The sequence below is a fragment of the Lagopus muta genome, chromosome 5 (assembly GCF_023343835.1).
Source record: "Lagopus muta isolate bLagMut1 chromosome 5, bLagMut1 primary, whole genome shotgun sequence".
Lineage (NCBI taxonomy): Eukaryota > Metazoa > Chordata > Aves > Galliformes > Phasianidae > Lagopus > Lagopus muta.
In genome coordinates, this window is record NC_064437.1 from 43,432,540 (window position 1) to 43,459,133 (window position 26,594).

Consider the following 26,594-nt stretch of genomic DNA (forward strand, 5'->3'; position numbering starts at 1 on the left):
ATAAGATGAAAGAATGTGAATTGACCGTATGTGCAAAGGCAGTATCTTCTACTGTGTTCAGGTGCTACTTGTAAATGAAGTGGAAATGTTAAAATTTTAAATACGCTGTTTTCAAACACCAATCAGAAAGTGCTCATGGTCTTGCAGTTAATGAACAAAGTCAAACTCAGTATTGTGTCTCTTGCTTTAGATATTGCTGTTCAATGCTCAGTGTTTGTGCTGTAAGAAAATGGGAAATTATGTAAGTATAGTTTCAATTACAGTTGCTATATTGTTTAGACATTAGATTACAAATATATTCCTTGAGACTGAGTGTCATTTTACTTTCATGAGAAAAGCTTATTCTTAGATGCAACTAAAACTGACAAAAATGGATTTTTTTCTTTTTTTTTTTTTTTTTTTTAAATGCTTGCTTGGAAAGTCAATATTACATTGGAAGGCTTTTGGAGAAGATTTCTGTCAGTCAGAGGATACTAATATTTGAATATGAAGGTCTGTGGCAGAGCAGATGGTGCTTTACAAAGACACAAACTGTCAAGTTGCACAGTATTTTTTTTAGAATTGTATTTTTCAGCACCTAATCTCAGTTCACAGGTTCAGAATTGTGGTAAAACATGGTTTTACGGTTGAGGAGTAGCAAAGGGAGGTCAACCCTGAAAGACATAAGCAAGGCTAGAAGATCTGCTGCAGTGCTCTATTAGATGGTGCAGCCTGCAGAAAAATGACTCTATTTTCAAAACTGCTGCCTTAAAATATGTGTTGTAAGCTAAAGCTAATATTTAAGTGCCGTGACAGTATCACAGCATCTGAATCTTCCTAGTACATTTCCACAGAAATAGCCTCCTCCCCAGTACAAAGAAGAAATGGAGGAAAGCCTGCAGCCTCTCCCACTGGCTTACTGCTGATGGACTTTGTAATTACATGAGTAACTTCATTTGCAGCCTGCTTTGCTAGAGGTTGGATTTAAGATTAATTGTGTGACGGAGGATCCTGGCTTGCAGCTATATCTTAATTAGAATTTAGAATCCACTTTACATTTAAAAAAAAAAAATCTTAAAACTCTTTCCTGAAAGAATGCTTATTATAGGGCAAATGAAAATGTTTTGATCTTTCTTTTCTCGTAATTTGGGAATATCTTAAATATATTATAAATATATTTCCATGCCATAGGATTATTTTTTCTCTTTTCATCTTGTTCTCTGCTTCCATCATCTTGCTCACTCTTCTTTGCCTTTATAATTGGAAGAAAAAAGCAAGTAGAAGTGAGTGACTTGACTGTTCACAGTAACATTTCAAAGATTACTGAGCACTATGAAAAAGTACTGCTTTTCTTAGTTTTGGAATTTACTGCTGTTGAATATAACTGAGCTATTGATATGAATATACTAAATGCCTTGGAATTGAGTGCAAAACAGCTTGTTGTTGATAACCAGCACTTTTCTGAAAAGTATACCATTTTTTCAGAAATAAGTTTGAGGGATTAACTATGACTGTAAGATTGTTCTTTCAAGTTTCAGATTCCGGTGGTGTCCTGGCCGAAATTAGTCAGCTTCTAAAAGCTAGAATTTGGAAGTATTTAGTTGAATGCGTGGGAATTACTTACTACATTTTGAGAGCTCTTAGGAAACAGTCTTGTTAAGAATGAGAAGGATGTGATAGAGAAATTCTGTGTGTTCCAATGACATAGCTAAGAGGAAAACAAAAGGGAAAATAGACGTTCTTTTTTATAGTATTTAGTTTAATCTGAAATGCTTCAATGTAATTTCCAAACTTTTGTTTTTTATGCTGGAATAAAATACTTGGGACCCCAGAGGTTTTCTTCAGAAGTAGATTTGAGTAAGACAACCTTAAAAATTAGGAGGAAGTCCTAAAGCCCTTCCTTAAATGCCAAGATACTAAAGATTCAGTGTGGTACAACAAGGTGCATAAGTGTATGTCGCTTGTAAGCAAAAGAGTGCTTTCCCTCTTGGGTTTTATAATGATTTTACTGTTTGCCTGAGTTAGTGTTAGGGTCATGCTTAATAATCTTGTCAAACCAGGGCCTGACTTACTCATATGATTTGCAAATAAAATTTGCTTTCTTATAGTGTTGCTTGCATTCCAGTTTTACTAGCATCATTTGGAAATTAAATGCCTAACTTCATCACTCTATCTCAGACAGGGAATGCTCTTAATGTTGAAGCAAATGCTGAACTAAAGGAAGAACACCAAAAACCTTTTTCAGACCCCTGTATATTTGTTTGAACCTTTTTATGAAGTGAAACGGGGCATAATAGAACTTCCTAAAGTTCCCTTAATAATTGGAAAAATAAAGTTTCTTTTTATCTGTGACAAGTGTACACTTTAAAAAATGGGAAATTATGTGTCTAGTATATGGACTGTAAATATTATCAGATTTGTTTTCCAGTCTATTTTTTAAGCCATTCATCACACCAAGATCTCATACATTTCTTCTCTTGGCAGTAATCTATCTAAAGTCTGTTGTCTTCCACAGAAAGAAAATAAAGCCAAGTAATTCCTTTGTTTATGATGTGTTGGAGCTGGCCAGAGGTAGTCTCTGAATCTTTCAGTACAGGATTGCCAGCCATAAAACTCTTGAATATTTGACTGTTCAGAGTTGTTGACTTGAGCTAACCTCCCTTGAACGATTGATCTTTAGCTTTACTGGAGGCGTACTAAGAGTCATCAGTGAAGTAAGAAATTGGAGCAGAGTTTTACTGCTGGATCATGTAAGAACTAAAACCTCTTCATAGAATCATAGAATGGTCTGGGTTGAAAGGGACTACAATGATCATCTAGTTGCAACCCTGCTGCTATGTGCACGGTCGCCAACCACTAGACCAGACTGCCCAGAGACACATTCAGCCCGGCTTTGAATGCATCCAGAAATGGGGCATCCACAGCCTCCTTGGACAACCTGTTTTTCCTTTATATTTGATTAAAAGACTGGTGTGGTATTGAGATGCCTTGATATCTTGGCCATCTTACTGTTTGTGTCTTTCTTTATTACAGTTTTGCGTGTTGCCTTAAGTTAAAATGGGAAATTTTGTCTTTTGGAGTGTTATTGCCAAGAAAGTTATCCTTCTAGGCCAGCAAAGTGGGGATCCGAGCTAATGAGGAGGTCAGTGCTGTGTGGTGGGATAGGTGGTGTTGGCACTAACGTTTTCTTGGATGAAGAAGAACGCTCAGTTAGTATTCATCCTAAGGAGGTATGTCTTGAGTTTTTATAGTGTATGTACAAAACTGAAAAGCTTTACTTAATTTGTCGTTTCTTTTTTTCCTCTTCTTTGGAGAAGATTGTGCTGATTAAAGTTTCTAAAGGGAATACTGTGCTTTAATGTAGCAGCTTTTGTGTCTTTGACAATCGGGTGCTTTTTTGTCTGCTAATTTCTCCACAGCTGCTTATCCTGTTCCTCATCTGCTTCTCAATTAATGTGTTCATTGGGGTTTATGGGAGAAAGAACTTACAGAAACTAAAATCAGTATGTGCTTGTTAAAGGTACTTAGCTTATCTGTGGAATAGCACTTGAATATTTTAGTAACATACAGAGAATAGTGTTGCAGTTAGTTTTCTAGGTTTGGGAGCAATCTGAAAGCTAGCTATTGAAAGCAAACAAATGAAGCAATAGTGCTGCTTTTGAAAAGGGTTAGTAATTCTGCAGTAGTAAAATCTGTCAGCAAATGACCTCCCAAAACTGTGTAACTCTACACCAACACACACTAATTGTCTGTCGAGGTCGCAGCAAGTCCTACCCAGCCACAGCCCAGCACTGTACTGGGCCGACTGGTCAGGCTGCTGCCCCAGCGCTGGCTGACAACAAGTGGCCTTTGGTGAGGCCCTGGTGCCTCAGCAGCAGGTTGCTCAGCCTGCAGGCTGCAGGACCTGTCAGCCAGCCTAATGGTGGCTTGCGTGCTAGTAAATCATGCCAGTGGCAGCGCAAAGTCCAGAGGCTATCAGAGTGTTGCTGGGTTCTGGCTGTGAGGAGTTGTTCTGCTTCATTTTGTATTTCCTGTCTGTGCTGTAGCACATCTTGCAGTGCCCTACATGTGGTGAGATTTTCTGGGTGGGTTAGCAGTGTTGGCTTGGATTCTTCCATCTGCCTTTTCACAAGTAGTTTAGTTACAATTTAGTTCATAACAAGTGAAGCTACTTCTAAAAGCGTACTAGGAGGGTGGGTTGTGTAGTGGGTTTTCCAACTGCTTTTTCACTTCAGCAATTATGAGACAAAGACTTGCATTTATTTATTTATTTATTTAGTGTTAAAACTTACTTTAAATTGTTTTCTTCAGAGCTGTGTAGGTAGATGCTCTGGTTTTGAAATAAAGCTTTAAAAAGTTTGAATGTTAATACATTGAAACTGACTTAATTTGGAGACACAATTATCTGCTTTCTCCTCTCTCAACATCCTGAAGTTGTTGCTTTATATGCTATCTAGCATGGCAGTTTTCTTATAAGTATTCTGAAAATGTTTCTGAACTGATTTGCATGGAGTTCTTATGAATTTGTGTCACATTTATTCAGGCATTGCTCCTAGGAGCATTAGATCTGTTATTTATATCTTGCCATTGTAACACAAATGCATTCTGCAGCTTGACTAATGGAATACTGGTAATACATGGTTGTTAAGTGTACACAACTATAATTTCTTCTGTTTCCCCCCCCCAGCGTTATCTTACATTTTTTAATCACAAGGACTAAGCTGGATAGGTTTTTTCTTTTTCCCTCAAAATGTGTGCATGCTTCCTTTGTGCTTTTTTTTCCATAGTTTATTCTGATTTTTTTTTTTTTAATTTTTATTTTATTTTATTTTTTGCATTAAGTCAGGTATCAGTTTTATTTAAATTCTGTTAGTACATACTTGCTGATGTCATTCATCCCAGGATCAATGCTGAAGATTATAGCATGCTATGACATAGTAAAAAGAATGAAAATAAAGTGTTACGTGGAGAGCACCTGAAACTAGGTGATAATTACTATGATTATTAAGCAACTTGTCTGGCTTTAATCAGAGACTTGTTGGGGAGCTCAGGCATGATGAGGAACACAACAGCAAAGTGATAATAACAAAGCTTTGTTGCGTTGGGAGGACTTGGGAAGCAACGTGTGCTATCCCATCTGTGTGATCAACTTGAAGTCTTAGGATTTGAGCTGGAAGATGAGTTGGAAGAGAGCAGAAGCTGAAATGTTTTACTGTGAAGCTTCTCTAAAAGGTACTGGTGGCTGCATGGGCTCTTTGGTTATTATTTTGCCTTTCTGCTTCATTTAGAAAGGAAATAGAGGCAAGATATGAAGATTTCTGGGTTCATGTTTCAGTTTTCTGAACACTCTTTTGCTCCTCTTTTTCTGAGAGATTTGATTATAATGGGATCTGCATCTTGATCAGGGTATTCATCTGCTTTGGCCATTCTTTGTGGTAGTACAGAATGTTGCTGTTTACAAAAAATAATGGAATTGCCAAAATTCCCTTATAGAAGGAAAAATGTTTTTATTGGCAAATGAAGTAGTCAGTTGTCCAATGTGGACATTATTTAATGTCGTTCTTAAAAGATCTACTGTGTAAAGAAGTCAAACGTTCTGAAACTAAAATCAAACTTTTCTTGTGGTTTAGTTTTGATTGGGTCACAACCCACTTCCCTTTTACAGTGCTCGGTAGTATATGAAGTTCTTCAGCTGAAGTTCCAACCACTCTGGCTTCCTGTGGTTGTTTTGAGACTGATTAAAAACCTCACATGAGGGAAGATTATAATTCTTTTTTTTTTCCTTAAAATATTTTTACCCCTACACAGGATATTGTATGTGATATTGCTGTATGTGCCGTAGAATAATTTCTTTGTAAGCTGTAGCTTCATACAGAAGCTGCAGCAGGTTCCTTCATTGTCAACTTTTGTATGGGTGAGCTGTTCAGTGGCTTCTAGTAGCAGATTGGCGATAGGTAAAATGGCTTTCTGAAAAAATATGAATAATATTGGACCACCTACTCCTGGTCTGCATGTGTTTCTTACTGAGAACATAGTTTAATAGAAAGGAAATAATCTTTCTGTGTATGACATTGAAGTTGTGAATGTCTGTGCAATGTCTGAGTTTATACTTCTCAACTAACCATTCTGTATTTTTTAACTATATGTTAAAAATGATAGTGACTCCCAGCTCACTAGCAGCTGGGACTGTAAAACCAAGGCATTACAAACCCAGATTTTGACATCTAGGACTTGCTACAAGGACTTCTTTGTAGAGGGAGTTCTTGCTAGTGACCACCATCAGACATGAAGTGTTTTAATTTCTGTAACTCCCCAGCCCCCCCTAAATATGTTTTTATTTTTCAGGTCTCTCTCAACAGAGCTTATCCTGGAAATTCCATGGGAGAGTTTGTATTGGCAGTGTTGTTTGTAATGAAGTTGAGTTTGCAACTGTAGCACATTTTTTAGCCTAAACTGGGAACTGAATAGAAATCTTGGAAACTGTTGTGTTTTATATATGCCACAGTCTATATTTTGTATGGAGGTAGGAACTTTAATGTGTAGCTTTTCTGCGAGAAGTTGATTCATTCTCATGTTAGTTTTGCACATTGTGTGTTGAATGTGTCACGGATGGAAGTATTTCAGGTTTGGCATAGGGAGCAGGAATCTGTTCCTTGTGATATTGCTGCTTTATAGGTGAACACTGCATATCATATGGCTTAATTTTCTCCTGGCCTATTACTGTTGTTAGTGATGCAAATAGTGTGTTCTCCGTTCTTTTTTACCAACTTCTTCCATACCCCCTCCATAGGGTGAGGCAGTGTTTTATAAATGTTTCTGGTCTTTCAAAGCTTTACCATTGGACAAGAGACTCCTAACCACTGTGTTAGGAGTGGTATTACTCTGCTGACATGTTCCCAGAAAGCCTCCTGCTTCCCATTTGGGGAAAATGCTCAGTAATCTGAAAATTCTGAAGGCTCATATTTTTTCATACTGAATATTTCTGTTTAAAAACATCAATTATCTTTATTTTTGTTGTTTGTAGGAAGAACAATAAATGTATAGTGTACATTCAATGGATATATTTTAGAAATCTCAATCTGAAATTTCGAAATAGTAATAATGCTTTCAGTTGTCAGTAGACACATTCATCTTCTAAATGTAGACTACTGTATTTGGATTAAAATATTGTAGATCTTGCCACTGTGGAGGTTGGGATTAGGGAAATAACTGTCTTCTATCGGTGTAAAGTTCTGAGAAGATAAGTCAAAATGATCTTGCTTCTGTATGCCAGCAGTGATGCTTGATTTTTATTTTTGTTTCAAAAAAGTGAGTCCAGCCACTGTTACTGTTTTTTCTGTTTCAAGTCTTAGTACAAATGTCATTTTGAACATATGATATCTGTTGGTCTAACTATGACAGAAAATTCGTCTTGATAAATGAGATCAAATAAGCAGCTCATTGTATTGTCGTTTAAGTCTTCAGTTTTTCTACTTTGTGAATATATATTATCCAGATGCAGAATTACACTTAAACTAAAACAACAACAAAACAAAAAGCTACAGAAGGTGTGCATTCCAGGAGTATTTACTTAAGTGAGAAACCATCATTGGTTTAATAAAGAAATAGACATTTTAAAGCAGATCAAGTGTTTTCAGGTCATTAACAAGTTGTTTTGTTGCAGTTTTAGTTCTACTTTGGGTTAAGATGTCCCTAACCTCTAGTTACTCCTGGACCTCATTAATTTTTTCTCTTTCCTCCTTGACCCTCCCTACTCTCCCAACCTTTCTTGACAAATGGAAGATACAGGTATGGCCTCTGGTTTTGGAAATAGAATATTAGTTTATGAGCAGGAGACAAATTATGCAGTGATGCATATTCTGAGAAATTGTCATGTATTTGTTTGGAGTTCAAACATCATGGTAGGGAATTTTCAGTCCTATAAAACTGGTCTGTTTTGCTTTCAGACAACAGCTTTTCTTCTCCAGAAATGCTAGTCATAAGAATATTCCTTTCCCTGTGTGATTAATTCATTGTCTTTTTCTTGTTAAGGCAGACAAAAAGAAGGAAAAGTAAAGAAATTTACTTGAGTAAGAAGATGAGCAGTGTCTCAAAGTTAGGTAGAAGACTATGATAAAGAGGCCGGACTTCATCTCTTTCTACAGTGGGATATAAGTAGGAGAAATGAGCCACCTCTACTTAGGGAGGATGAGAAATAGAGCTGGAGTAATGCAGGGCTGTTGGATTTCTACTTGTGAGGAAAAGGAAGGAGTACAATCACCACTATAAATTTCCTTATCCTGTTTCTACTAGTCATACTAGTTGGTTTTCTTCTGTATCTGATAGGAGGGGAACAGTTAGTAGGATCCACTGTACTTAGAAAACACAAAGCAAATTGTAATGCCTCTGTTTGTGTTCCAGTAAAACTTGGTGGCCTAATCGTTTGATCTGGAGCTTTTGTTTGAGTATTAATCTTCAGTATTTCTTTGAAATATTGAGTCTTCAGTCCTCTTCAACTGCCATGATCACTGATATCCTTTTGTTTAATGTTGCTTTTATTTTAATTTACTACTAATTCTGGGTAGGTCATAAACTTGCATGGAGGAAGAAAAATCATTCCAGGTCTGCTTCTGCCAATATGTACTTTCTGCTGGATTCTGGACCTCTCTGGGCAGAAGAAACATATGTATATATGTGTGTATATATACATGTATGTGTGTGTATATATATATATATATATGTATATATATATATATCTATATATATATGTGTGTGTGTGTGTATATGTGTGTATATATATATATACACCACACAGACAGGTATTGGGGGCTGATTGACTGATCTCCGGAAATATTGTGTACAGTGAGCTGAGGAACCAGAGAGGTTACCTTTAAAAAGTATGTAAATTGTAACTAGAAGCCTATCATTTTGAGAAACAGGTCATCCATGCTGTATAATTGTCTCTGCAGAATTTAGTATAATGATGCATATCTACTGTGCCCAAACATGAGAGGATTAATAGCTATGGCTAGTATTTGCACTTCCCAGAATGCTTGCAAAGGCTCAGTGTAGACATAAACAGCAGGGGAGGTAAGTGCTGAAACCAGGAGAGATGCATCTCTGTTTAATTAAAAGCACATTTGTCTACTACAGATTTCTGGGAGAAGGATGTTGCTCACCTATCTGAAGCACTACAGTAGCTCATATCCTGAGTTTCATTTTTCAAAGCTTCCCTGCTTCCTTTCCATGCTGTAATTGCTTTAAGGCAGCATCACCAAAAAGCATTTGAGGCAGTACTTTTTTATTAATGTAGAAACTTCCAGTGTTTTTTAAAATCAAACAGGTCCAAATCTTCTTGGATGTAACTTGACCTGACTTTTGGATTGTAAAGCTTCTCCTTTATGCCTTGGAGAGGATGCTTCTGCTCAGTTGCAGGGATGGAACAATCAGCTCCTGTGCTTCATACATGGAGCTGGGGGCGAGTCATCAGCTTAGCATTCTTGTCAAGTGGTTGGGTAATACAGGGAGTTTGCATAGGCAGGGCAGGTACTTCAGCATCTCTCTCGCAGTTTACGCCCTTCTTTTACATTTTCCTCATTTGAATTACATTTGTAAGTTGAGTTCCATAGTAAATTTGCCCAGGGAAAAGAGAAAAACATGCTTTATGAGACTGAAAAATAAATAACTATGGCAAGCCTCCAAGCTCATGTCTGTCAGGATACATTACTAAATGCATTCAGAGAATGTTCTGAAAAACAAGAGTGCTCTCAGGTTAAATCACACTGCTTTATCCCATTATCCTCATAGCAAGGATAGTAGCATGTAGGTTATCTGATTTTGTCCTTGATTGGGGGGGGGGGGGGGGGGGGGGGGGGGGGGGAAAGAAAAAGCCTGGACTCATCTGAAAGTCTGTAGCGATTTTAATTTTTTTCTGATTGGAAACAACTTTTTTTGTTTGTTTTACTATTTTGCCTTCAAAGATATGTACAGTGGGTTGGATTTCTTTTCCCTCCTTCCCCTCAATTTACTTCTATACTTTTTTTTCTATATTTTTCTATACCTTTTCTAAAAATCGGCAATATATTGTGCATTTCTGGAAGGTTTTCTGAATCTCATTTGTAGTAAAACAATCACTAAATATACATCAAACTACTCCTTTTGAATGCAAAGTTGCGATGTTTGTTTTCCCTGTAGCAGAAGATATAGCAGGAGGAAGGGAAAACAATGATTTTTCAAAAAGCTACTTACTATCAACCTTTTCAGTGGAGGAATTGAAGTTGTTACAAAGTTTTCACTGGTTTTCCACTGATCTTAGTTTCGGAGAGAAAAAGAGATCCTTCTGTGCTTTCATACCTACTAAACACTTGAAATTGGTTGTGTTGTGAGTTTTGATGCGTGAATCGCTTCCTAATGGATCAAAGCTAATATTCACATTTGTATCTGACAAATCTTGCAGTGTACTTGAAATGTCTTATGGATGGTGTTATCCATGGAGAGGAGATTTCTCATGGGAAACTTTATTTTATAGTACCATTAATGAAGTATAAATGCTAACCTGAGATCAGATCATCTATTTCTTTTCATATAATCCACTTTCTCCAATTAAACTTCTGATTTTATTTTCTTTTTCAATCATGTGCTCCTAATGTTAAGTCCCTGAGCCAACATAAAAGCAGATGGATGTAAAAATATTGTAATTGAATGTAACCTAGTTATTTGTAATTTAAGCATCTTGAATATCTTTGGTTTTGTAATGGAAAGGTAGAATGAAAATAATTTATGTAACAGGAAATTATGCCGTAATATGCAAGACTAAGATGTTTTCTTTTTTTTTTTCCCTAAAATGAAAATGCCTTGCAGAAAGGACCTGCTATATCAGAGATGGCAATAAATCACAATGGGGTAGAGTTTAGTCTTGCACTTTTAAGCAGTGATTCATCTCAACTAATGTTTATATAGTCATTTCCTAAGCACCTTTTCACATTAGACTGGTTGAATTTGGTCTTCATCGGTACCTGTTTCAAACACTTCTATGATTAGCATGTTAATACATCTCTATTTGTTTTCTTCTGGAGGAGAGCAGAGGGAAGAGAAGCCTTTTCTTACTGTGTTAGGAAAATGTGTATTTCTGGTTATGATTTAATCATAACTTATGTTAGTGTTTCATACTGCAAGCACTTTGTGCATGAGAAAAACAGTAGATGCAATGGATGCTTTTTTTTTTTTTTTTTTTTTTTTTTTTTTTTTTTTTTTTTTAAACCCGCTGGTATTCTCTTCCTGCTGTTTCTGTTCTTCTGTATGCTATGCCTCACTGCTGCTACTGCTGCTCTCATTGCTATGGGGAAATAGGAAGCAAAATGAAACGATTGACTCTGCTGGCAGCTGCTCTGACACCATCTTCATTAGAGAAATCCCCAGAATCTGCAGGGTCTGTTCAGGGAGGCAGATGTAAAGAAAGCTATCTCACCAGAGATTTAAAGTGGAGCAGAAATGGCATAGTCCATTTCAAGTCTGCCTCTGGAGGCACAATTTTTAATGTCTCTTCTGTTGTTGGTATGGGAACTATAAAATGTGTCCATGTTTATATGGTTAAATGAAGAGGCAACAAAGCTTACATACAGTGTTACTCCAGACCACCTAGAGTGCTTATTTAAGACATATCTGTGCTGGCACCACCAGTCCCAGCACACTGTAAAACCTCAACATGAATGTGAAAGCTGTCCTCAGTCAGCCTTCATGCCTGACAAGTAGTGCTGTGCTGATGGGGAGGCAGCATCCTCCGCTGTTCCTCCATTCAGAGGAGATGCAGGTGAAATGAGGCTGAGGGCTTCACAGCTGTGCTGCAGGGAGGCAGTTGACTTTCCAAGCAGGTTAGCTTCTGGTCCTCTGGCTGGCTCACTTCTCTGAGGTGAGAGGCTACTTTCTGTCCTCAGCAGCTCTGACTCGTGCTGTCAGTATGCCATATTCCACTTCATCAGTGTTGTGATCTCGTTTACTTTTGTCGTCTTGGGTGTTGCTGTCTAGGGGTTGCACTGATTGCATTTGCCTTTGGAATTGCATTCTGCTGAATGCAGTTCTGTAGCCTGCCTCTTCCAGAGAGGCCTGTTTTACTCCATTAAGCTCAGTGTGCTCTATCATGTGATGTTGATAGTGATACTACTTCCTGCTCAGAGTGTAATTTCATCCTTTTGTAGATGTACTGTCTGCACACTAAGCTTTTAAAACATTTTCTGGAATTGATGAAGTGGATATACTGGCAGTGGATTTAACTGCCTGTATTGCAGACTTTTTTTTCTCCTTGTAATTGATCCAGTGGCAAATATTTGCCTCAAAAATCCTCCCATCACTGCAATCTGTCACTGATGTCTCAAGTTCTCAGTTATTCTTTGTATGCACGCTGCAGTTGCTTCCTTGGTTACCCAGATCTACTTGGCTTAAGAAGCCATTGTTTTCAAGTTATCAACTACTCTCTTGCTGGAGTTGTGACAGTTCTAGTCACTTTCTCCCTTCAAAAATCTCAGGCTAATATGCCCAGTTAGTATGTTGATACCCTTGTTGCATATGAAGAGTGCTTTCTAGACTCTACAACTGATTTAGTATTCAAATAGAATTCGTCACTAAGGAATTACAGAAGCTGATGAGGCAGGAACAATTAGCCCAGGGAAGCTGTGGATGCTCCATCCCTGGAAGTGATTGAGACCAGGTTGGATGGGGCCCTGGGCAACCTGATATGGTGAGTGCCAACCATGCCCATGGCAGGAAGTTGAACAGGATGATCTTCAAGGTCCTTTCCAACCTAAGCCGTTCTGTGAATCTGAATGAAGGAACTCCTGGCATACTGAAATTGATGCCAGCAGACTTCTAGCCTAGCAGGAAGGGCTTGGGCAGGCTGTGCTGTTTCCTGGCTGGGCTGGGCTGAGCCCTGGCAGCGCCGAAGGACAGCATCTCAGCACAATCTCTTCCTCTCCCTGCCATGACTGTGACAGTTGGATTAGCAGCTGTCCAGATATCCTGCAGAGAAATGCAAGAAGAGGGAGAGGAATGTGTGCCATAATTGAATTGTGTTTCCAGCATTTTCTGCTTGTAGCTGCAGGTAGGAGAGAGAGAGCATTTATGTTCTTGAGCACCATGGTACTTGGGGAAAGAAGGCTTTTGTCACATACCATTAGCCCCATCCAAGACCAGGTAGGGTGGGACCCGAGGCAGCCTGGTCTAGTATTAGATGTGGAAGTTGGTTGGTCTCCAAGTGGCATGGGGGTTGGAGCCTGATGATCCTTGAGCTCCCTTCCAACCCAAGCCATTCTATGATTCTATGACATGTCGCCTTTCCTGTTAGAAAGGCTGAGAAGTGTGCCTTGTGGCTCATGGTGTTCATGCCAGCTAAGTAGGCACCTGTCTGCTGCCATCCTCACAGCCAGTTACCTCTGGTATGGGCACAGCAGTGCTGGTGGGTCCTCAGCTTGAACTAGAAGAGGCATAAAGCTCACCGTGGGTATTTCTGCAACAAGTTACTTCTGTAAGTAGTTCATAGATATAGGGTTTTGTAATAATCATCCGTGCAGTAGAACACTTCAGGACATACCTAACTTCATTGTTTAAATGGAGGCATAAGTGCAGTTTCTTTTCGTACTTCTTTGTTTTCTGAAAAAAATATAGCCTGTGCTTTAAACCTGTCTTAATTTTTTCCATCCCTAATTCTGAGGTCATTCGTATCGGTAGTTGGCATATTTCATAGGTTGAAGGAGCTGGGGCTGATCAACTTGGAGAAGAGAAGGTTCTAGGGATACCTGATAGCAGCCTTTCAGTATCTAAAGAGGTGCTACAAAAAAAAAGGGGACAGGCTCAATAACAGTGTCTGTCCTGATAGGACAAGGGGAAATGGTTACAAACTAAAAGAGGAGATATTTAGATTGGATGTAAGGAAGAAGGCTTTTACATCTTCCTGGGCACCCTTAGTAAGGGTGATGAGACACCGAAACAGGATGTCCAGAGAGACGGTGAATGCTCTGTTTTTGAAGACTTCCAAGGTCAGGCTGGATGGGGTTCTGAGCAACCTTATCTAGCTGTAGGTGTCCCTGCTCATTGCAGGGGAGTTGGATTAGATGACCCTGGAGGGTCTGTTGCAACTAATAATTCTATGATATTCCTTTCCATATGGTTGTTTGGTTAAGCTATTACCTTTGTGAAAACTTGTGCATGTCTGGAAAGGTCTTTGTACAGATGCTTAGAATATTTGCTCCAATCTGACCAGTATCAGAGAAATCTCAGTTGCATTGCTATTCATTCAGTGTTTGTTTTTGCACCACTTGTCATATTCCTGCTGCATTTTTGCAGTTCTGATGAGCTTCCTCTAATTGGACATGTTGTCAAGAGGGCTTAGGCCTCAAGTCTGTAGGTAGCAGAGACTTGTACCCTCCTTGTAGCAGTGTCTTGAACTCCATTCTTGAATTGCTACAAAAGCTCAGGTGAGGCATGTGACAGACAGAGTCATCGCCAGTCAGCATGTTCTGCCCTGGAAATACCTGGTGACAAGACAGTGAGTTGGTGGAAATACTGGATACAGTAAGTGTCTTATCTTAAAATCAGTGCTTGGTGTCCTTGTTGATTTTTGGCCTTTCGAACATCAGTGTCTGCAGTTTTAAGTAACTTTAATTCCTTTTTTCTTTTTTCTTCCATGTAGATTTAATTATGGCATGATCTCTCTACAAGCATAATTAGGTAGTTACTTTAATTTAATTGCAAAATAAAAATTAAATTTTAAGTGTAGCATTTTGTTCTGGCGTTATATTTTGCTATTCGTATTACCTGATTGTACAACTATTTGATGAAAAAGATATATTGCAAAGCCATGTGTATATCTATGCAAACTAAATGAAGTTTGTATTTCTTAATTTTTACCATTGCCAATTTTGTAGGTTTGCTGTAATAGATTGAGAGCACATTTTTGTAGGGATCTGGGATTTACCACCTTCATCTCACAACCATTTTCTTCCTTCTGACTGTGTAAATATATGGGTAAGCATTTTGAGTACGTGGAGTTCACTTTTATCTGCATCTTTTAGGATCAGTTGTGAAGGGCAGACTGCATCATCCTTTAGAAATCTTAGCCACGTTACTTGTGGAGCTTCTGGAATATAAATTGAGGTAAAATAAATAAAAACCATTGCCTCCTGAGATGGAAATAACTGTGCAAAGTGAGCTTTCTCTGAAAAGGCTGCTGCATAGCAAAATAGACAAGCAACAAGTCTTTCTTCAAGCCTCAAGATTTGGTTAGCATACTAAGAAAAATAGGTGTAAATGTATTACTGTCTGGTTTTAAATATGTTAGCAAGGAGATCTGAAGGTACTCGTAAATACTATTTCTGCCAAAGCTTAATGGCAGGAAGGGATGTTCTAAGAGTTGTCTATTCCTAGCCCAAATAATGATGTGTGATGTGACTTGATGGATCTTTCATCTGTCCTTTTTTTCCTTCAGAATAAAAATGAATGTATACTCTCCTTTATTTTTTAAGAATTGTTACCAGTTTCTCATCTTGATGATGATGTTAAAATATCCCAGCATTAGGGGAGTTGGGAAGAACAACTGTGCAGTGCGAGTTGGAAGGCACTGTGAAACAGTGACCAGGTGTTTTCTCCATGTCCAGCCTTTCTGTTTGCCAAGTGAAGTTTAAGGGTATATATATAAACTGTTATGCATTTGTTTTCCAGAGCTTCAACTGCTGTGCACATTTTAAAAAAAACTTACTTCGTGGCACTTTACAGTAGGACAGATTGTGCTCACCATCGCTACTACACTCGTTTCTTTCCTTTGATTTATTACCTCTTCTTCCTTATCATCTCCCAGTTTTTGCTTTTTCTGTTTTTTCATTTGAGCAGCTCTAATTATCTTACTCTGCCTCTTTTGTCAGACCACTTGTTGCTGCAGCAGGCATAAAGTGCTTCAGGTTCTTGTGGTGTGTGAATACTTTTCAGAAGTTCTTTAAACTGTCTAGTCCAAGGACAGAGGAATCCCACACTATGTTGCTAATGCTGAAGTTGGATATTTGTAACAGTCAGTTGGTCACTGCTGTTGGGCTTTGAAGTTAACCTTGAATGAGGTGAGCTAAAATATATACTTCCAAATCTATGAAGTACCAGATATGATAAAATAAATCTTTAATTACTTTGTGTAGGAATTGTGCTCAGACTCTGCTAGCTGAAGAGTTGATTTTTGTTTCATTTATGTCAAGCTTCAGATTGTAGTTGCAGCTTTGAGACTTGTTGCAGCTTGTCTGCAAAAAACACGTGTGTTTTTTGTTTGCTTTTATTGAAAGGATTTATACTGCCTGTAGGCTTGTTAATGTTTTTAGAAGTGGTATTGCTTGCAGATTTTTTGGCAGTGTATTTACAACACCGTATGTCCTCTGACCGTAAGAAGCCAGTGAACCTTTCTTAAAAATTGTAGTTGCTTATCCGCAGAAAGCATGGGATCATTTGGATTTTCTCTTATGCTACCAAGTAGCATAAAGATAAGGAAACTGACCTTAACGTAAGGGCTTGCTTTACAATCTGCATGAGCTGGAATACTTACAGTTTGTTTCACCTGCCTACATTGCAGCTTTACTAGGACCTTAAATGCAACTTTTTCCTGTCTGTACAAAGGCTTAAGAATTGCAGTCTGGCAGAAGTTAAAGAATCTGCAGCTAGCTGTTATTCTTCCCTTTTTTGAATGTGAACCTCCAAAATCGATACTCCTTGTTTAAGAAGGTTACTGTTGGAGGCTGTACGTGCAGCTCTACAAATGTGAAATTGCTCTTTTGCCAGGATCTCAATGTAATATGTTTGCATATTTTTATGGTAGCTAGGTATGTCTTAAAAGAACTGCTGAAAAATTGTCGCCCATCTGATATATTACCTAATGGGCATCTAGGGCTGTAAGAGAGGGGCGTAGTCCCTGGCTGTGTGCTGTTGCAGCTCACCTGACATCGAGGGTTGGAGATAAGTGACTTGTCAAGAAAAAATGCACCAAGTAAAGCAGAGTTAAAAGCCATCACAGTCAGAAAGCAGAAGACAGAGGTTAAAGTTGTTGTTTCTCGTTCAGAACCTGAATTGCTACAGGATGTTTTGAATAAGTAATAGCAGTAGTAAATGTAGTTGGATCTTTGGTCCTGCTGCTCCAGCAGATACATTTTTGCTGCTCTAGTAAATAACTGCTTTTAATATTGTTTCAAGGTGCAAAAAATTAAATTAGTCATTCTTAAAATTATGAAGAAATAAATGAAAGTGTGAATGGTATCAAGGATCATATTATTTTCAGTTGATCTGATACACTTGGATGTCATTTTTGTTGTTGTCTCTAGTTTTTAAGGCAGTCTAAGTTTTTATATGCCTTTGCTTACAGTTACCAGTGGGTAATATATAAGCTGATAAAACATCGTGGTAATTTGGCTCTTAAAAATTGCTTTTGTTACAACTTTTTAAGTTAATTTTAGTGTGTGACAAAGCAGTTTGAATACTGTCAGCTGAAACACTATAATTTTGTGACAGAACTATGCAAATTTAGATTTGTAAAGCTGTTTAATCTTTTCTCTCTATCTTTTTGTGTAAAAAGGGTGGTTTGACCCAGTGTTCACAGTGGCACACAGAAGAATAAATAATGCTAATAGACTGTGAATAGCAGCAAGTGTGTGCTCATGATAAAATTGTAACATATGAAAGCAAATAATTTCTTCTTCTTATCACTTCTTTCATTTTGTTGTTCTTTTTTTTCTTTTTCTTTTTTTTTTTTTAAATTGAAAATGCCAACTTTGGCTTTCATAGTTCAGGTTGTTGTAGGATGCCCAATTATTGTCCAGTGATTTAGGTTTCTTAAAAATACATTTTGAATTCTTTTAGGTATAATTCACTGCATTGCTTGCTGGCCAGCAACAAATTATCCATGGCAAAGAATGCATTCATTACTAGAGAGGACCTTTTTAAGAACATGTATTTAGATATACATGCATGGCTTTGATCTCCTATGAAGTGTTTTGAAAAGAACGTAGCTATGAAAACAGGAATTTTCCAGATACCAATGTCTAGTATTGTTTTTGACACCTGAAGATCAGATGTTGTACTTAATTATATGACTGATAGCTTGGAACTTGAGCATCTGAACTCAGAGCAGCTCTACTGATGTTTCTGGCCTGAGGCATGTTACTTAACTTTCCTGAATCCAAAGCTGCACAAAAATTGTCATATTATATTACAATCAGACTGATCTGTTACTCTGTCACCAGTGCTGATTTTTACATGTCTGAACTATTCTGTCCTCAAGAGGAGTTTATTCTTAATCTCTTCTAATTGAAGGGTGGCTTAAGCTCTGAAATATGTCTTCTCCAAGACCTTACTTTTTAATATCTGTGTTGTCTTAAATAAGTTGTTTTAAAATATCTTCTCAACTGTAAAAGGAAGATAAATATTTTAACCCTCACTCTTTAAAAAATTCTGTGAGGTATTTGGGAAATCAAAATGGTAAGTTGCTTGATGCTTTGGAAAGCCATTTAATGTTCATGAGGTTTTCATGCTATCCTGACAATAAAAGAGTGTGTGTGCTTCAGGGCGTAGTATTAAGGAACTGTAGGCATGGTGAATAAGCGATAAAAATGCTTTTAAAAGGAGGTGGATGAAGAGAGCAGGTTTTTGCTGATATGACCTCTGCTACTTTTCTACTGCTTATGTTTTCATTTGGTAGTATCCTTAAAGGCAAATGTTTGTCAGGCGTCAAAAATGAAGATGACATGAACAGGAGCAAATACCCAATTGAAGGTATTGTGCAAGGTCAGGATTAAAGGTCTGAATGTCACACAGCTGGCAAGACATGACTGCATTTTATGTTTTCTGACAAACCTGGCTGTCCAGGCTTCTAAGAAAGGAATAATAGCCTTGGAGATGGAGTGTGGCAGATCCATGTGGTCTTCAGCTCCTTAGGCAGTTCTGTTTGTTGTGATGTGAAAGGCAATGGGAATGTTGTAATCTGGGTCATTTCCAGTTTTAATCAAAGTTGTTTGCTCCCCCACAGCAAGTAGGAGTCCTGCCAAAGGCAGTTTGGTTTGGTGTGCTGAGGCATGGATCAGAAACTGTTTGTCACGCTGTGCTCGCATCCGGTGCTCTGGGCCTCCCTTAGGATGGCCCTCTGCTGCCCAGGAGCTGGATCAGCTGCAGCCACAGTGCAGGAAGGAGTTGAGAGTAGAAGAGTTTAATTAACAGAGGAAATTCACAGCAGGGGAGCGTGGAGAGTTGTTTAATGTCATCTGTAAGCAGAGGAAACTTGTGTGGGGAAACTACTCTCCCTAGGCTTAGTCCTGCAATGCAGTGTCCTAGTTAGGAAACGTGCTTAATTTAGAGTCAGCAGTATTGCAGATCTGAAATATAGCCATTCATAAATGGGTGGTGTGCCATGGGCTGTGTAGCTAAGACCAGCATGCTCTCTGTCTTGTGCAATCAAGCACTTAATGTCTTGTGAATTACACCCTGATTCTTCACACACTGAGGCATGTTTGGTAGACCAGCCTCTTGTTCTTAAGGTGTGTATTTGGAGGAGTGATTATTCTTATTCCTACACAGTTATTTAGTTAGTGTGGCAAATTTTGGAAAATAAAATAGCCTTCGGACTTGCCAAGTACTCTCTTTCAGCTGGATCACATTTTTAACTTTGTAAGTATTTGTGAGAAAAACATGCCTCCTGGGGGGAAAAAGTGTATTCAAAACACACAGATAAAGAATTTTGAAAACCTGATTTCTGTGTATCTTATTTTGCCACTGCAGTTCCCCTTCTGTACAGTGTTCTTTAGGGTTATGAGCAGAGATGGTGTTTTGTCCATATCTTTCTAGAGGAGATGTTCAGGTTATGTGATAGAATGAAATCTGAAGTCATTGTTTTTATTTCCTTAGAATTCTTTCAATAATTGTATCATTTAGTGCTGGAAGAAATTTTATTTCATCCTTTGTACTGCTTTCTTCTAGAAGGCACAAATACAGTCTTGTTTGTGAGGCTCTACTTTGGGATAGTTGGCTTGTCTTTTTTAGACTCCTTCAAGTATGGACAGTGCCCAGTGTTATGTGGTATTTCCCAGTTCAGTGATTAGGAGGGATGGAGAACCGTTCTGTTGTAGTTTGGAACTCCATACTTTAATCCTATCAATCTAGTAATCCCATCAGTCTAGACTTGGCACCACTGTTGAGGAACTGCCGCAATTAGACAGTTGGTGTCTTTCTAGGATATGCAACTTCTTGCACAGTTTATTTTTTTTAACAAGGAAAAGGTATGTCACTGTGTAGACCAAGTGCTTAGAAATTGTGAGAAAACAGGTTCCTGTTTTTCTTGCCTTCAGAGGTGACTTCGACAGCTAAGCAAGTAATTCTCTTCCTCAATTTGAAAGTTTCCAAGTGGCCTTTCTGCCATCAGACTAATAAGGACAGTAGAAACATGAGGGATGTTGACTTGCTTTAATCATTTTAAGTAAAAGGAAATGTGATTGTTAAAATTCTGAAGTGTAGATGATAGCTGCTTTTCAATCTCTCTGTTCTGCCAGAGCTCTTTAATATAGCATGGAACTGATCTGAAGTTTGAATTCAGATGAGCAAAGATGTGCCCCGAAGCAAATCTGCTGTGCAAAGGGAGAGCATGCTTATGCTTTTCTTCCCCTTTCTACAACTGTGGATTTGTGAATGTCAGGTCATCAATCTATGAATTAAAACAGTTGAGTGTAACATATGATATATCTGGTAATCAGTTAAGCATCACTTGAAAGCATACATGTGAAAAAGAATGTTGACATAGATTAAAACTTAGTAGAAAATAGTATATTATTCTGGAAAAAGTTGTTGATCACCCAAGTAGTGTGGAAATCTAAGTTTTGGTTTTATTAATGAAGTACAATCAATATGACAGCTATGAAATGTCACCTTGCTGATTTTTCCTTCAGCTTCTGTGTGTATGTTTGTAAGTCTTTCATTCTGTGGTTGCTGTATAGGTAGTAGTATTTTAATGTCAACTGCTTTCATAAGAGTTACTGTTTTACTTGAAGATAACGTAGCTGTGGCTGTTTCTTATATACAGATTTATGGTAGTAATTAATTCAAAGTACTGTTACAAATCTGTCTTAATCTAATGTGATCCGTTTTGAAAATTTGAAGATGATGTATGTTGAGCATCAGAATATGTCTAAAGCATCTGTTAAATTTCTCATGCTGATTCTTAAATCTGTGTGTTGAGAAGACAACTGAGGTGTCAGGTAGAAAAGCCTGTGCTTATTTCTATTTTGCTTTGGACTTCTGTACAGCACATGCAGCAGGCCATCTTTAAAGCTTTCCAGCTGGATCAACTAACCCTCCCTTCCCTCAATTGCTTATAGTTGGGAAACTGTAACAAATAGATGATTTAGTAAAGATTGCATGGAAAGACTGAAAGAACTTGAAGCAAGATCCAGGTCATACAAGCTTGATGTACCCTAATTAAAAGACTATCCTGTGTATCTATTTGGATACCTAAAGATACCCTGATCATTTACAAAATAGCAAATTAATTATTTGTAAATTGGGATTCTGTGTCTTCCATCATTGTTATTATGATTGTTGCAATTGGGTCTCTTTCAACAATTCTGTGAAAGGGAGAAAAAACTCATTCAGTGTTTGTGATGAAAAGATTTTATTTTTCCACTTCAAAGAAGAAGCTGCAGCAGTTTAAGATGACCTAAACTTTGTATGTAAGTTTTTGGAGGAAGTGAGTGATTTTACATTGCGGAGTGTCACATCTTGGCATGCAGATTTCATTGAGCTGGAGTCACGCAGTTTATGTGATGTTGATTTACATTGTCTGTCAAAAAGATATTCTAATTTGTTCAATATATTGAGCTTTTTTCAGTTTCCATTTATTTCTAATCCACTTCAGTCTGGCTGGAGACCATGTCCTCATTGACTTATATGTATATTTTTTTCATTTCACTTCGGTGTTACTGCTTGTGTTGTCAGCCTAATTTTCTTACTTCTTCTTGTCTTTCTTTCGTCTTTCTTTCATCTGATATTGTAACAGGTGTTACTCCTTTTCCTAAGGAAGTGCAGAAGATGAGCAAAAATTAGTATTTCTTTAATCTATTTGAAAAGTATGCCCATGTGTTTAATCTCATGCTTCTCAGCTTTCATTTTTCAATTTCAAAGAGCTTTGAAGAAACACATAGCAAAACATAGAAAGGAAGATCATAGGAGAAAGGCAGCTCCTGAAAATATTGAGTTTATCTTTGAGCTCATGTTCTGGTTGTTGCTGAAAATGAATCGGATTTCAACTCACTTGCCCACATAATCTCTCCCTTTCTTTGCTGTGGGATGTTGATCTTGTTTGTTGAGGGATGGTGGAGCTGATTAATTCATAAGCTTTTGAATCAGGGCCTGATTTTCTAGTTCTTCTGGTGCATTTCTGAACAAACTGGAAAAAAAAAAAAGGCGCCCCATCTATTTATATACATATGGAAAAACCTGCTGTGAATACTGTCAGTGACAGCGTGTCGCTCCTTAAAAAGGTCAGATACCAAAAGTTGAAATGAATGCAAGCAAAATCTGTTTACTGGTGAAATTATGTTTCAGAGTCTGAGAAGTTAGAGGAAAGAAGTAAAGTCAGTAAGACAAATGGAACAGGAGCTGGTACATACATCTAAGAAGACAGGTAACCAAAGTAGATTCTGACAGTCAGACAGACAAGACAGATTGAAGACATCATTGTCTGCATACTTAAAGAAAAAACTCGGTGTTTTCAGTACGTCAGAATTAACTATTGTATTTTTTCTGCATTCATTTTTTTACCATTTAAACTGGAACCATTTCCTGCTCAATGCGTAGTGTTACATTCATTTACAAGTTATTCATTTCCTACTAGTTTTTTAAGCTTTGATAACCATTACGTGGGTTTGGCTTTTACAGAGTCAAGAAAACAAATGGTTAGCTTGATTTTGTGAGGGGAAAAAAAAATAATAGTTTGTCTTTTTCTAATTTTAGGATCTACTTACAGTGTGCTGTCCATAATGCCTTCTGATTCTGAAAGCAGCAGTTCTCTGAGTAGCATTGGTGAGTAAAGGATTAATTTAAAAACTTGAACAAATCTTTTGGCTGCTGGGATAATGTGGTTTTAAAGTTGTCTTTTTCAAGGTAGAAGGATACAAGTTGTAACAGAAGAGAAGTTGAACTGTATTATACAGCCATGCATCTTTACAAGGAATAAGTATACCCTTTTTGTGTAGTGCAAGCTCACAATTTTTGTAGCTATGTGTAGTTGTTGCCAATAAGAGCTGTTACATGAATTTACGTAACTATGCTGCAAATTACTGTAGTAATGTAAAAATGTCAGTATGTATATGTACACATTTACAGATATATATGTATATATTTATGTAGATATTAAAATTGTAGTTGGTCTAAAGCATCACAGATATTGAAAGGCTATGAACTTGGCTAATAATATTTCAAAACTTTTCGAAGTGAGTGCAAGCTTTAACTTTTTTTTTTTTGGCTGAGTGTAATAAGCTGCTTTGGTTTCTGTAATTTTAAAGCCTTGGGGAGAAAAAAAAAAAAAAGACAAAAGGAAAAAAGAATGTGAACAGCAGCCCTTCAACAGCAAGATGATCTCAAAACAGCCGTGATCACTGTCAGTTTTCCTTTTCTTATAGAAATGTTTTTATTGTGAAATCCATGTAGAAGTAATTTGCTGTGGATAGGGAATGTAGGCTTTCACATACTTAAAGTTCCAATTTTGTGTCAGGCATCTGTAGAGTTCCTTGACAGCATTAGGCAAGTCAGTTGTCTGTTTAGGGATGTGTGTAGACATCTGTTGCAGTCATCAAGATGAGCTTTTAACTCCAACGTGCAGAAACAAGGTTTTAAGGTTGACTGAACATATGGAAAGTTGTGACATGTTAGTCTTATTTTTATCCAATTCAGGATTGTATGTTATTACCTGAAAGAAGGGCAGGATTTGTTTTGTTATGAAGAAATAGGAGCTAAAGGTAGGAGAAATTTTTGGGTAACCAGACTTTCAAAAAGACTTCCAAAGAGTGTGAAATACAGTAAGTTGGTGGAATAACTAGTGGTGCTTGAGATATGAGGGGGTGCAGGTGGTTCACTCTGGTCCCATATTCCTAACTTTAAGAAGGGATGCTTGTTTGTTTTTTTCAGCTTTTATAACTTCCTGAGTGCACATACTTAATTCTTTGTAACTGATATTTTACAATTTTGGAAGTAAAGGCTAACAAATGGCACTTAATGAGATTAGAAACTAGTTTTTGCCATCACAGTGCAAACTTTTGTTTTAACATCTACCACTTAGAGGCCATATATATGTGACTTACATTTTTCTTTTTTCTTTTTTTTCTTTTTTGTTGTGGAATGGTCTCTTATACAGGTGTGGGATTCCTGTTTCTGAACACTTATTTAGAATTTGGTATTTTGCTTCTGAGACACCCTTTATTCCCATATATCAGTCAGAACTGAACTCTTTTCAAACTGTTTTGTTCACCTGATATTGTAAAATATTAAAATTTATACTAAATTCTGTCCTGTATGTTTTCCTTTAAGTTATCCTCAGAAGTGTATTGTGTATGCAGTGATCTAAAGTTATTTATAACCTAAAAATAAAATCGCCATTATTTAATAAAATTTATGTTCCATAGTTCCATATATTCTCCATAGCTATTGGTGTGCTTTTGTTTTTTGTTTTTCCAGATGGTTAAAGTGAATTGAATGTTTAATATTAACTACATTAACAGCCAGGAGAGTTCCTTGTTTGAAACTGACATCTTTACAGTCTGGTTACAGATTTGTTATTCATGAATATCCTTTATTTTCTTCTCCAAATCATTTTCTCTCTCACATATCTTGTTCTGTAAGGTAAAATATTTTAAATGTGATCTAATATCAGCAGCAAATTCTCTTTACTTAGTAGCCAGTATGTCCTAATAGACGCGTTTGCAAGTCGCTTCAAAGCTGTTGTGAGGTTATTTTGATACTGACTGATTTGTTGAGTGACAAGCCATTGTAACGGAAGGTGTTTGCATGCTAACTCTCTAAAGGCTTCTTATGACTTATTTGAAGGGAATCCCAACAAAACCTGAGTTTCTTCAGTGTTTCACTATTTAGAAGCATCTTCCTTCCACCACGGATCTCCACCACAACCTGGCTCACTGGAATGCATTTTCAAGGGCTGTGTAGGACAGTGAAAATAAGTTTTGTTTTTTTTTTCTGTGAAATGAATGTGTCAGTGGAAAAAGGTGAATAGCTCATAGGTTGGAGTCAGTGTAAGCTTTGGAATATATTGTGTACAACTATCATTGCCAAACATGCATATAAAGGAATATTTTATTTTCTCCAGTCACATGTGTCTTCTTTATGGGACAGAGAAGAACTATATTTTATTTCCTGAGTTCAGAACCCTTACCATTAATATTAAAACACTTTTGTTTCTGATGAGCTTTGCTTATGTTTGTCAAACAACATGGAAACACATTTGAGCTTTCAGAGAAAATGAGAAGGGAGACTAATTAAGCCCAGTTAAATAAGCTGATAATACATCTTAGTGTCTTCCAACTAGAAGATATGATAGAAACTTCTGTTCACTGTCTTTATACTCCATTGTTCATAAAGTAACTAGAGTTACTTTATGCGTTTTATCTTTTCTTTCCAATCTTAATCATCCTAGCCATTGTTTCAGGTAGTTTCTACAGCTAGCATTCTTAATTTAATTATCTTTTTCTGAAATAGCTCCAGGATGTTACACAATTGAGGTGATTCTATCAACTGTGCTCTAGCGATTCATGATAGAGAATATTACAGGTATTTAAATTTGATATGAGCCTGACAAACAATTGAACATGTTCATGGAGGTGAAACCTCTGGCTCAGGTAACTTCCTGAGCTGTCAATTGCTAGATAGTGGCAGTTTGGGGCAATTTATTTATTTATTTGTTTGTTAGAAATTGTTTTTAGTAATAGGTGGATTCCTGATAGGAAAGTTTGTTCTGTAAAATTGTTATATTTATTTTATCACTGATGTCATTGTTGTAGAGGGCATTTAAACCATCTTCAAACTGTCCGATAGCTCTACATTTTATGTATATTTAATGGAGTAAATAGCTGGGAATCTTGATCCCCAGAAAGTATGAGGATTTATGATTAATTATAGAAATATAACATAAATGAACTATTATGTTTGTACTTGAACATACTTGATCAGCAGATAGTATTTTGTGTGAGACTGGCAAACTTGATGCTGAAGTACAAAATTATTTTTTGTTTGTCAGTCTGTGAGCTTTGTGATCTGTTGTGGTGCCACAGCCCTTTCTCCATTGTTTTATGAATGCAGGGGTAAATTGTTGCTAACTGATTTTTTTTTCTCAATTGGATTTGAAAATGTCATAATAAGGTGAACACATTATTTACATGCAGTTGCTTAATGTTAACTTAATTCTGTCCATCTCAGATGCTTCCTCATTGAAATGTTTTTTTTTGTTGTTGTTGTGTAATACTATTGATTGTTTATATATTTTTAGTGCTTTTTAGCTAGTTATCAATTATTTGTTTGTTTCTTTCAGTCAGGAGAAACAGACTAGCTGTGTCTTGAGAGTTTTGGTAATGAAG

The 26,594-nt window shown here is 37.2% G+C and overlaps 2 protein-coding genes across 7 annotated transcripts in view; one reads left to right on the forward strand and one right to left on the reverse strand.

The window, feature by feature from the left end:
* The window catches only part of RPS24 (ribosomal protein S24), a 559,366-nt gene that overhangs the window by 65,572 nt on the left and 467,200 nt on the right, over positions 1-26,594 (reverse strand). The gene's annotated exons all lie outside the window — the stretch shown is intronic.
* The window catches only part of DLG5 (discs large MAGUK scaffold protein 5), a 101,858-nt gene that overhangs the window by 14,653 nt on the left and 60,611 nt on the right, over positions 1-26,594 (forward strand). For both annotated transcript variants that reach the window (XM_048946528.1, XM_048946529.1), the window contains exon 2: positions 22,966-23,034. In XM_048946528.1, the coding sequence (XP_048802485.1) occupies positions 22,966-23,034 (69 nt within the window). The remainder of the gene's footprint in view (positions 1-22,965; positions 23,035-26,594) is intronic.